General features: G+C 37.7%; 1 protein-coding gene across 1 annotated transcript; it reads left to right on the top strand.

The window, feature by feature from the left end:
• Nucleotides 1-209: 209 nt before the first annotated feature.
• Nucleotides 210-7,161, top strand: LOC104237103 (probable serine/threonine-protein kinase PBL28). The gene is made up of 6 exons (XM_009791185.2): nt 210-417; nt 1,281-1,512; nt 1,587-1,728; nt 1,819-1,940; nt 2,037-2,118; nt 6,543-7,161. The coding sequence occupies exons 1-6, from the start codon at nt 332-334 to the stop codon at nt 6,860-6,862; spliced, it is 984 nt and encodes a 327-aa protein (XP_009789487.1). The 5' UTR covers nt 210-331; the 3' UTR covers nt 6,863-7,161.
• Nucleotides 7,162-10,526: the final 3,365 nt, after the last annotated feature.

The raw sequence follows: 10,526 nt of genomic DNA, 5'->3' as shown, positions 1-10,526 counted from the left end.
GCTTATTTCCAATAGAGTATATAAACATATTTACGGTGGAGTCCCCATATGGATAAGCTTCTTCAAGCTTATTTACAACGGAGTAATAAATGAACATCCATAATATAATATATTTATAACAGAAATGTAATTAGTTTGATGGGTAGAAAAATAAATGTATATGTAAGGTTAAATAATTTTGTTTTGTGGGTAAATGTTTCACCCATTTTTATACCGTATGCGGGTATAAACCTAAAAATGGCGGACGACGTACAGGCATTCTTGCTCGAATTGGGAAAGCTAGACGGCAACATATTTTCGCTATGACAGAGACAATATTCGAAGCTCGCCTATGGCTAGATGTGGCCGGCTTGATCCAGAAGCTTTCATTCAAAACTTTAAACGTCTTCTGGAAGGCTACGAGGCAATTGCAAAGGAGTAATCTTTCTTCCCCTCTATTATTTTGTACGATTATTTAGGACACCTACTTCTCTTGTTCTTCATATTTTACCCAATTTATATCATAGCACTCTCTTCCTTATTTATTTATTTATTTGATTTAATCTCTTTTTAAATCCTAGGTATAATCAGGAGTCTTTAAGTATACACGTGCCTCCAGATTTTTTTTTTGACTAGTAAAATGTTTTTAGTGAACGGATGCCCATTGGAGGTGTTGGAAATTCCAGATGATTGTGTGAACGGGGAGCCTAATGGTCCTCCGTGAAACACTGGAATCTTGAATACTAATGCTCATAACTGTGATGTGCCGTTAGGAGTTGTCAAATTAGTAATGTACAGCTTTATGAAGCAAACATAAGGTTTTATGCTCGATTTACATTTTAATCCCTTTGATGTGTTGTGTGGTATAAAACTCTTCAGAACTTATTGCATCATTTGCCCTTTACTATTAAAACTTTGCATTTTGCGATCCGCAAAGAGTGTTCCAAGACAAAAAAATGACCTTGAATTAAACAATCTTTCTGTTGTTTTACTCACCATATAACGATCCTTGTCTAATTTTACTCACCATTATAACAATCAGCCTGTGTCTACCCCTTACTCCTTATATAAACAAAACACCAAGTGAAAATAGAGCACCTTTCTTCTGTGTCATGGTATGCCATACATTTTGTCTTCCTTTCTTCTCTACTGGTCAATTCCAGTTAAAGGAACTGACCTAGAAAGATTTAGCCATCCAAAACATATTATTCTTCTCCTCATCCTTTACTAGACATTTGTTTTGTCTATTCGTTCCACATCTTTCCTGTTAGTGGCTAAGCTAACATGAACAAAATATGCAGGGGTCCTCCTCAAGGTTTCAATGTGGGTGATGCAAAAAATTTGAGCCATGATGAGTTGGAGAAGATCACTAATGGGTTCTGTGAAGAGAATTTTATCCAGCACATTGGATATGGCAGATTGTTCCGGGGGTTTATAGATGACGGTGAAGGAATGCGGGAGGTTACTGTCAAAACATGGGATTTTATCTTTCCTGGGGTTATAAGCTATGATTCGTATCCACGAAAATTCCGGGTGAGTAAATGCTATATTTCACTGATTGGTTCTGTCTGTGTTGTCATTTCACTAATTTTGTGACTTTGCAACAGGATGAAATTGTATTACTTGAAAGGTCAGAATTTAAGTCTCATCCTTGCTTGATGAAGTTGATTGGCTTTTGTTTTGACAAGAAGGTTGCTGTAGTTTATGATATGAAGTTCAAGACACCCTTGTGGAATGCAGTTCGTTCTGGTATTGACTTACTTGAACTTTGTTGAATAAGGGGAGTCTGAATAATTAGTTGTTTCTTGCACTTGCTAACACTCTGTTACACACTTTTAGCTGAATTTGGGTGGAAGGAGCGAATGAAGGTGGCAACTGATTATGCACTGCTCCTGATAACATTAAGCCGGAAGCAGTTTGATGTTTGGAGTAATGGTTGTACTGATAGTATGATAGATGAGGTCTGAAATGCTATTCCGTGTCTCTCAGTGTCATATCCCCTGATTCCTCCCTTGAGAATATCTCCTACATGTTGTCTATTTATTTTTTCGATGCAGGAATATAACATTAAGCTGTTGGACTTTAGAGTCCATGCATTCCCGCAGACACTCGGGGTTTACAATTCTGCCACTGCCTCAGGTATCTGTGCATCTTTATTACTCCATAAGTTATATTACTGCTCCTATTATTGACCGTACACCACACCTTTGAGTGCGTGTCCATTCTATTTTCCCATACGTATTTCATCCAAAGATTAAGTGCATGCTTATCATACGCAAACATACATGCATCTAGTGAGAATTCTGTCTTTTGACCACAAAACAAGAGCTAATGTGAGCAGGGGCGGATCCATAGTATCGGGTGTGCGTTCCCGGGAACCCAGTAACTTTTACCCGAGCCTTGTATTTGTATTGATAAATTTAAATGTGTAAGTATTTTTAGTTTGGAACCCATAAGCAAAATCAGGTGTTGGTCCAGTGGAAAACGAAAGGAACCAGCTTAAGCTATGTTCCTGAATATTTGGCGGGGGTTCGAATCCCTTTGAACACTTCTTAACGTCACTTTTGTTTTTTTCACCAAACAGCACCCATAGGCACCTTTCCAGCCAACATTAAAAAACTTTCTCACTTGCTTAAAGTATCACTTTTGCCCAAATGTTGGGAACCCATAAGGTTCAAATCCTAGATCCGCCTCTGAATGTGAGTGTAACAACTATTACTAAGTCATAGTCTCAACTAGTTTTTTCGCCTATATGAATCCATTTGCTTTCATTGCGTTCTTTTTTTAGCTAAGTTATATCGATTTAGGCCGATTATGGTTCTTTCAAGACCTTTTTCATGTGATTTTAGGTCTGTCTCGTCCCTTTTATTATCTTCAATCATATATTTTTGCACCTACAACTGGATGGATATGGAGGTCTACCCAGGCCACCTTCTCTTATTTTGTCTCGTCTTTCTTTCACACTGTACAAAATATGATCTTTTGTAATCGTGTTCATTGTTGTCTTATCGTACTTTCATCTTAACTTCCACATTTTTATGATGTTTGATCTTGTGGATATTGTGGTATGAAGCTCCAATATCACTCCCTTATAATGTTTTTGGGCAGAGATTATAGTGCATATATTTCTTCTTTCTTCTACTTGCCCTCAATTCTTATTTGGAGTAAATTTTTGTTGACTCTTATGTTATTTCATCTGCAAGCAACAAGGTACATCATCGTGTATACTTTTGGTTGGTTCGTCCATAGCTAGGTAAACAGGTACAAGTTTAACGATGATTCCTGCTGTAAATTTGCGATCATAAGAAAATCAGTTTGTCTTTTTTTCTACGGTTCGCACTTGCAAAAGCTTCATTATACACCTCTTTCTTTTAATCAGGTAAAAGTAAAGCTTTTATTGATAAGCAGCACCAAGAAGGTGCTATACAACAAAAGGTTGGCACCTGACTACCTCATATGCTAACCTACTTAGACCGCGAGGTACTGTGTGCGTGGGTATTACATGAGTACAAAAGGAAAACTTCCTAGCCTTGTATAACAGTAATGAACTCGATGAGTTCTTCTCTGTCCTCTATTAGAACATTTTACACCAAAATGACGGCAAACATATGCAATCAAACTTGATTTTATAAATAGGTTCGTGTCTACTTTCCAAACACTTGAGGCTCCTTTCCTTCCAAATTATCTACCAGATGCACGCAGGTGTTTTGGTCCACAGCTTTCTTTTCTTCCTGGTGATATCTTTTCTATTCCAGCACATAAATAGCTCTTTTGGAGATTTTGGCAATACCCGTTTCAACTTGAACATGTTCAGGAACATAACACAGAGGTTAACTGTCACCTTGCAATACAAAAATTATGTGGTAGTTACTTTGCATTTCTCTTATGCATAGATAGCACCAGTTGCACATGTTGTGTCTATGTGACCAGTTTCTTTCCTCCTATGAGATTCTTGGCATATCTTCCAAACTAAACTTGGTCTCCGCATTTCGGTCCCTAAATATAAATTCTTGTCCTCTAGGTTTTCTGAAATGTTCTCTCTCTAGTTTGGTGACTTATGCATTTTCTGAAATGCTATCATCAACGGCTAGCTTCTCGATTGAAAGAATTGTGTTATTCTCTCCACAAGTCAGCCATAGAAACCTTGATTTTTTCTCAAAGAAATCTCTCTTTGCCACATCTTCCAACTGCATCTGAAAACTTGCCTGCATTCGCCTCATCCTTTCTCCTCCGAAGATCTTTGAAAGAGCTCTTGTTTCATTCCCTAAGTTTGCTTTGCAACCCTTTTAGCTTTTTTTGCTAGCACATAATCGAGGTTACCTGTTATTTCAAATTATGTTGGATTTGCTATATTTTGGTGCTTGCCTCGGAGCGACAGGTTAAGGTCCATCAGTTGTTGGATTTTGAAGTAAAAATAAGTTCAGTTTTCTATTTTCCAAAACTTGAACAGATTTTGGAGATACATTGGGTCTGTTACTCAATTTCATTATATAAGAAGAAACATCATGTTTTTCAAGCTCTCTTTCAACTTAGGGTGGTCGGACATTTCCGATAGCGTTTTGCAGAAGAGTCTAGCGTGCCCAGCCCGCATGCCCTACTCTGCCCCGTTGCCATCCGTTTTAGAGAACTACAGAGAACTGGTTCTCTGATGAACGCTGAAGTTATGAGTGACCTGTGACTCTGTAGCTGTAGAGTTGCTACTCCTTATCCCACCTCCTGTATCGCTTTACTGTTCGAAGGCAACATCAGTGATTGACAAATCAAGAAGCCCCTTCTACTGATTGTTAGTCTGTGCCTGCATTTCCTTGTCTTTCCACCCGCCTGTATCATCTAAAGATTCACTTCTCCGTGACGTCAAACGACTTCCGGCCAAGTAGGAACCTTCTCTATTTCGTGCTCTTTTTTCATGCTGGTTAAGGACTCTTTCTTTTGTTTCAGCTTCTTTATACAAATATTTTCTGGTATCTGATAAAAGAAAATGTATCTTTTAAGGTATATAATATATTTAAAATGAGTTCTTTTCTGGTCAAGCACCACCTTAAAGGACTTCTCTTAGCACTCTCATCATATGCTTTTTCTAAGTCAATGAAGTCTTGTCATATCCTTTTTCTTCTCGTTATTGTTTTGGTCTATTTGTTTTACAAATATATAGCTTTTACTGTAGATCTCATGCATAAAATTGGACTGATTTTCTATCGTCCTTGTAATAATTTTTTAATCTATGCTTTATTACTCTTTTTCGAAATTTCACAGTATGACTCATAAATTTGAGAAGACGATAGTTTGTGCAACCTCAATTCTCTTTATCCTTGCATGTAAAAACCAAGGTACTTCTGAACTCATTTGCATATTTTCTCTCCTTAAAAAATAATTGAATACTTTAAATTAGTCATAATACTCTAACCTCTCGAAGGCACTTCCATACCTATGAGGACACAATCTGAATCACATGCTTCTCTAACCCACACTTTTTCAGACATCTGCTTCAATATATCTAATTCTATGATAATATTTAAGTTTAGGCAGGACATATCGTAGGACCTTACCCTTAATAGGAAGGTGCGGAGGTCGAGTATTAGGGTAAGAGGGTAGTGGGTAGTCGAGTGTTCTTCTTTTCCATACCATTAGTATTAGTATGTAGTCTCGTATTTTCCTATTTTTAGATTTCTAGTACTACGTGTTGTTTCTTTCTCTTCGGTCGTCTTATTACTTTGCTGTTGTTAGTTGTTACTGGTTCTTTCATGGGTTTGTTGTTGTTACTGTTTCTTTTCATGGCTTCTACATTCCCGTATTCCTTTTTCGTTATTGTTGTGCTTATGCTTTCCGTGAGTCGAGGATTTGTTGAAATGACCTTTCTACCTCCACAAGGGTAGGAGTTAGGTCTCTGTGCACTCTACCCTCCCCAGACCCTATTATGTGGGATTATGCGGGATTACAGTGGGTATGCTGATTCTGTTTCTCAAGAATGTATGGAGACCAGCAAAGTTATTCTCGTGAATTCTGATAAGCAATTGATTGAAATATCATCTTCGTTCTCTTTCCTCTCGCTATCTCCCTCAAAATTTGTAGGAGCTCGTCTTTAATGTGTTTAACTTGGTTCAGGTCTTAATCCATCTTCTGGTGTGGTCTTGCTAACTTATAATTTCTTCCCTTTTCTTGGTTCCTTAACTTCTGGTACTGGTTGGTTAAGGCTTTACCCCGCACTTAGTTAGTCGTCTTTTTAGCCTTTGTTGTCGTTCTCTTGTGCTCTTTATAGATTCATCTTCTATTGTTAACTTTTTTCACCACCACAATTTGTGTTTGAAAGTTCTACACCTTTAGCAGAAGATAACCATTTTCTACAGCTGGACACTGAAAATGCAATCTTCTCATAATAAAATAATATAGTATTTGTTTCTACTAGCTTTGAATCTCTAGTGTAAACTTTAGAGGCATTGAATATTTTTAGATGTACACTCCAATTATTGTTTGATGTTTAAGGCTCACAACCACTCTTTAGATGTACGTATAGAGTCATTCCCATCAGTAAAGTGAAACGAGACCAATTTATTGGTATTTTGCAGATCAGGCTTCCATTGAGAAAGCAACTGTGTTTGAACTTGGCATTCTTCTTCTCGAGTTGATAACCAAAAAGGAGCGCAAGTGGAAGGATGGGTATCATCCAGGTTATTATATTGAAAAGTTGAATCGAAGATCCATAGTTCATGAAAGCTTTGAGATAGATGCAGACACTGGCACTAGAATGACACAACTTATACAATCATGTGTGCGTCCTGCAGCTGATGAACGTCCACGTATAGACACCGTCTTTGATACACTGGTAAGCATAGGTGGGTATAGTCCAACTGTGCCAGATTCATGTCGACGCATTGATTCCCTCTAGTTTACTCATTTAAAACTTCTCAACTACTCTCACTCGCATATGTCACTTGTATGGCTGATGACCCTGATGCTTAGACTGGGTAAATATGGTTGTATACACCATCGTATCTTAGCTGCACTTTGAAGTGCATTGGAACAAAAACCTTTTCCAGTTTGTTGTCATATCATGTGTTTATGTTATGAACTCTTTGTGTTGATAGCGCAGATAGTAGTCTTTAGCAACTCCTCTTGGGATGAGGTCACCAGTGCTGGTGGTTTCGTTTTTGGATTGCTCGAATAGATTGGATTATGCCTTGGCTATTGGAGTTTCGTCCTTTTATACTCTTTTGACCCCTTCAGATTCACTTCTTTTTTTAGGGCCTTTTTCATATGTGATGGGAAGAAACACAAAGTTTGTTGTTTAGTTACTAAAATGTGTTCGTTTCTGCTACCATTTCCTTGATAATTCCTTCTCAAAATTTAGAAGTGGCACCATTTGATGAAGGTTTCACTAGTTCTATAATGGATTTACCGTGTCAGGGCCTTTCTGGGTTTTGGACCCCACTCTTTTGCTTTTGTTGGATTAATAAGAAACAGTAATATGTCCACAGCTATTACCGCGTGTAGGAGTCTCGAGCAAGTTTGTTAGAGTAACCATGCAATGCTGAAGTTCATGTTGGGAAGCATGTGAGACTAATAGAAGGGAAACATATATTTAAAGAGAAAAGCAATTAATTGTACAAGACAAGATAAAATTTACGTGGTTTGGTAATTTTTGTCTACTCCACAGCCACGAGAATAACTTAATTGATATTCAAAGAGAGAAGAATGTCGTGAGGATGGATTACAAACGAGAAGTGGATGCCTATTTATAGGCAAAAGAATCAGCTGAAATCTTCAACAAAATGTGAACATGCGGACACCGCGATTCTAAACCAATTTAATTCTAATTCATTCACACTTTGTAGTCTTTTCATTCACACTTCCTTTCTTTCTTAGTCTTTTTCACATATCTCTTTCTCCTCTTCTCATTTCTTTCTTTCTTTCTTTGACTTTTTCACTTTTGTTTTGTCTTCTCTTTTTTTCTTTCTTTTACAACAACAGAGTTTGCTCCCATCAATTCATAATATATATCTAGCACCAAAACAAGGTGGCTAATTAGCCAAAAGTTTAATAAGTCGTAATTGGTTAAAACCTAGTCTGAAGCAGTGAAGGCGGATGGTTTGGTGCTCAACGTGGTAGATAAAATTAAAGTACAACTACGATGAAATACGATTGAAGTTAAATTGTGTAAATAACTAACAAACTTCCCGCCCATTAGCTAACATTTGGACTGGTACTCCTCCCACCATTATAATCCAAAATCTAAGATATTCACGAGTTCATTAATGCATCAAAACTCCGAGTAACAACATATAGGTAAAGTTGCAACACACCTGTCAGTGAATTCAGAAAGTGACATCGGTCTTAAAACTAAGATCTTTCCAGCCATCGGCAATATCAAGGCGAACATCCTCAGTCAGCTCTTCAAGTGTGCCCACACATCCATCTAAGCACAGATGCGGTTCTATATAGAGGAGGATGGGGTACATGCACCCATGCTCCCCTCCCTAGGTTCAGTATAAACATACTAATTTTTTTAGATTATGTACCTAAATATATTTGTGACCACCTATGCTCAAGTGACTACTCTGGTGACTAAGTCGTACCGGCATGGCCCCACTGATTTGTTTTCGATCAGAGCATCAAGCAGCGCAACCCGGTTCTACTTGACTAAGCCCGTGCTCCTCCAAGGAGAGAGTCCCATTTGTCCCTTGGATTAGGGGTTCGATCTCCATAATTAATAAATAAAGAAATTTCTAATTCTCCATGCCTGTTTTAATTAACATAATGGTGCACTCATGTTCTTAAAATCCTAAATACACCTCTGTCTAAGCATCCTCATTTCCGCTAAATTTATTATCTGAAAGTGTGAATTCTTGACTGGCCTACGCTCTGCCCATACAACCAATATTATGATATTGATCTGTCCTACATTTCTTATTTCAGTGTGTTCTTCGATGGAAGGAACTGGTGCAGAATCCTAATTATGATACCATTGCTTTTTGGTAGTGCTTCAGTTTCGGGGGGGGGGGGGAGTGGGTCTTGAGTGTTGAAGTGTGAACACACAGATGTACTTTAGAAGATACAATGTCTAGTAGTGTCATCCATGTACCTTGAAAGATGTAAGGTGTAGACTTAGTTATTATGTTTATATGTAGTGTAGGCTAGATACATGAAAGATTTATTCTATAAATAGTCATGTTGTCACGACCCCAATTTTCCTCTGTAGGATGTCGTGACGGCACCTAGTCTCTAAAACTAGGTAAGCCTAATAAGCATGCGGAGTAACTGAAACATTAAGTTAAAACTCGAAACGTCAACAACTGTAATAAATAAAAACTATAACTCAAAGTATAAATAACTCTCAAAACCCGGTGATGTATAAGTCACAAGCTCTAGATACAATGTTGCAATTGACCTGTACGTCACTCTTTATAAAAAACATAAAGAAATAAGGAAAGGGCGGGATAGAAGGAGACTCCGAGGCCTGCGGACGCGGGCATGTGTATCTTGAAGTCCAAGCAGCAGCACAACACTCTAATATCGAGGCAGATAGGATGTACCTCGATCTGTACAAAAACATGTGCAGAAGCATAGTATGAGTACACCACAACGGTACCTAGTAAGTGCCAAGCCTAACCTCGGTAGAGTAGTGACAAGGTCAGGTCAAGGCCCTACTGGGAATAATAAGAAACAAAGCAGAAGATATAATGATATAATAAAATGACCGGGAAGTGTAACAATAAGAATTTACGGAAGATAACAACATGGAATCAAAGAAAACGAATACAACACGTAAGGAAGCAAGAATCTTACAAGTTAAGGAACAACAACAACAGATAATACAACAAATAGAGGAAATCAATAGGGGCACTCCCGAGGTACCGCTTCGTAGTCCCAAAAATAAATATCTCACATTCTTTCCTTATACCACCCATGCGTATCAATGATCACAACGACACGACAGAAGACTAATTAAACATTTAAATCAAAACAGCCAATATAAGCCTTGAAGCATAACTTCTAGCAGTTCGAGGTTCAAGCAATATGACTTCCGGAGATCTTAGAGGCATGGTTTCTAACAACGCTTTTTTTTGGGGGTAATAATTTCTAACAAAGCATTTAAACATAGCAACACACGTTTATATTTCATCACGTGAGTTGTTAAAATACTTACTAACATAGTATCTAAGCAGGGGCGGACCCACGTGTAATGGTTCAAATGAACCCGCTTCTTCAGGAAATATATTGTGTGTATATATAATTATCATCTAAAACAGTAACAATGCCGTTATTATAATAATAATGAAAACACTTGAGATAGCACACCTTTGTGGTGTAGTGGTCTCGTGGGTTCAACAGTTTGAGATGGTTCAGTGTTCGTGTGTGCATAGCAACAGCAAACTCTATATTTTGACAATTATTGGTTATGTTTGTATGGCTGCACTACCCTTATTAAGTTCGTTTTAGAGCCTCGACACTTCATTTAGAGTGGGTTCTTTTCTCTTCTATAATTTTCAGTGAAACGTGCAAGTAAACTTTTTTTTGTATTCTATAATTTTCAAAGAAACGTGCTAACTGGT

The sequence above is a fragment of the Nicotiana sylvestris genome, chromosome 11 (genome assembly GCF_000393655.2).
Source record: "Nicotiana sylvestris chromosome 11, ASM39365v2, whole genome shotgun sequence".
Classification (NCBI taxonomy): domain Eukaryota; kingdom Viridiplantae; phylum Streptophyta; class Magnoliopsida; order Solanales; family Solanaceae; genus Nicotiana; species Nicotiana sylvestris.
This window is presented reverse-complemented; position numbering and strand designations above follow the sequence as displayed.

Excerpts from the sequence above, each read along its gene's own strand:
- LOC104237103 (XM_009791185.2), top strand. The coding sequence starts at position 332 with ATGGCTAGATGTGGCCGGCTTGATCCAGAAGCTTTCATTCAAAACTTT. Across the intron at positions 418-1,280 it reads TACGAGGCAATTGCAAAGGA|GGGTCCTCCTCAAGGTTTCA; the intron begins GTAATCTTTCTT and ends CAAAATATGCAG. Across the intron at positions 1,729-1,818 it reads GTGGAATGCAGTTCGTTCTG|CTGAATTTGGGTGGAAGGAG; the intron begins GTATTGACTTAC and ends ACACACTTTTAG.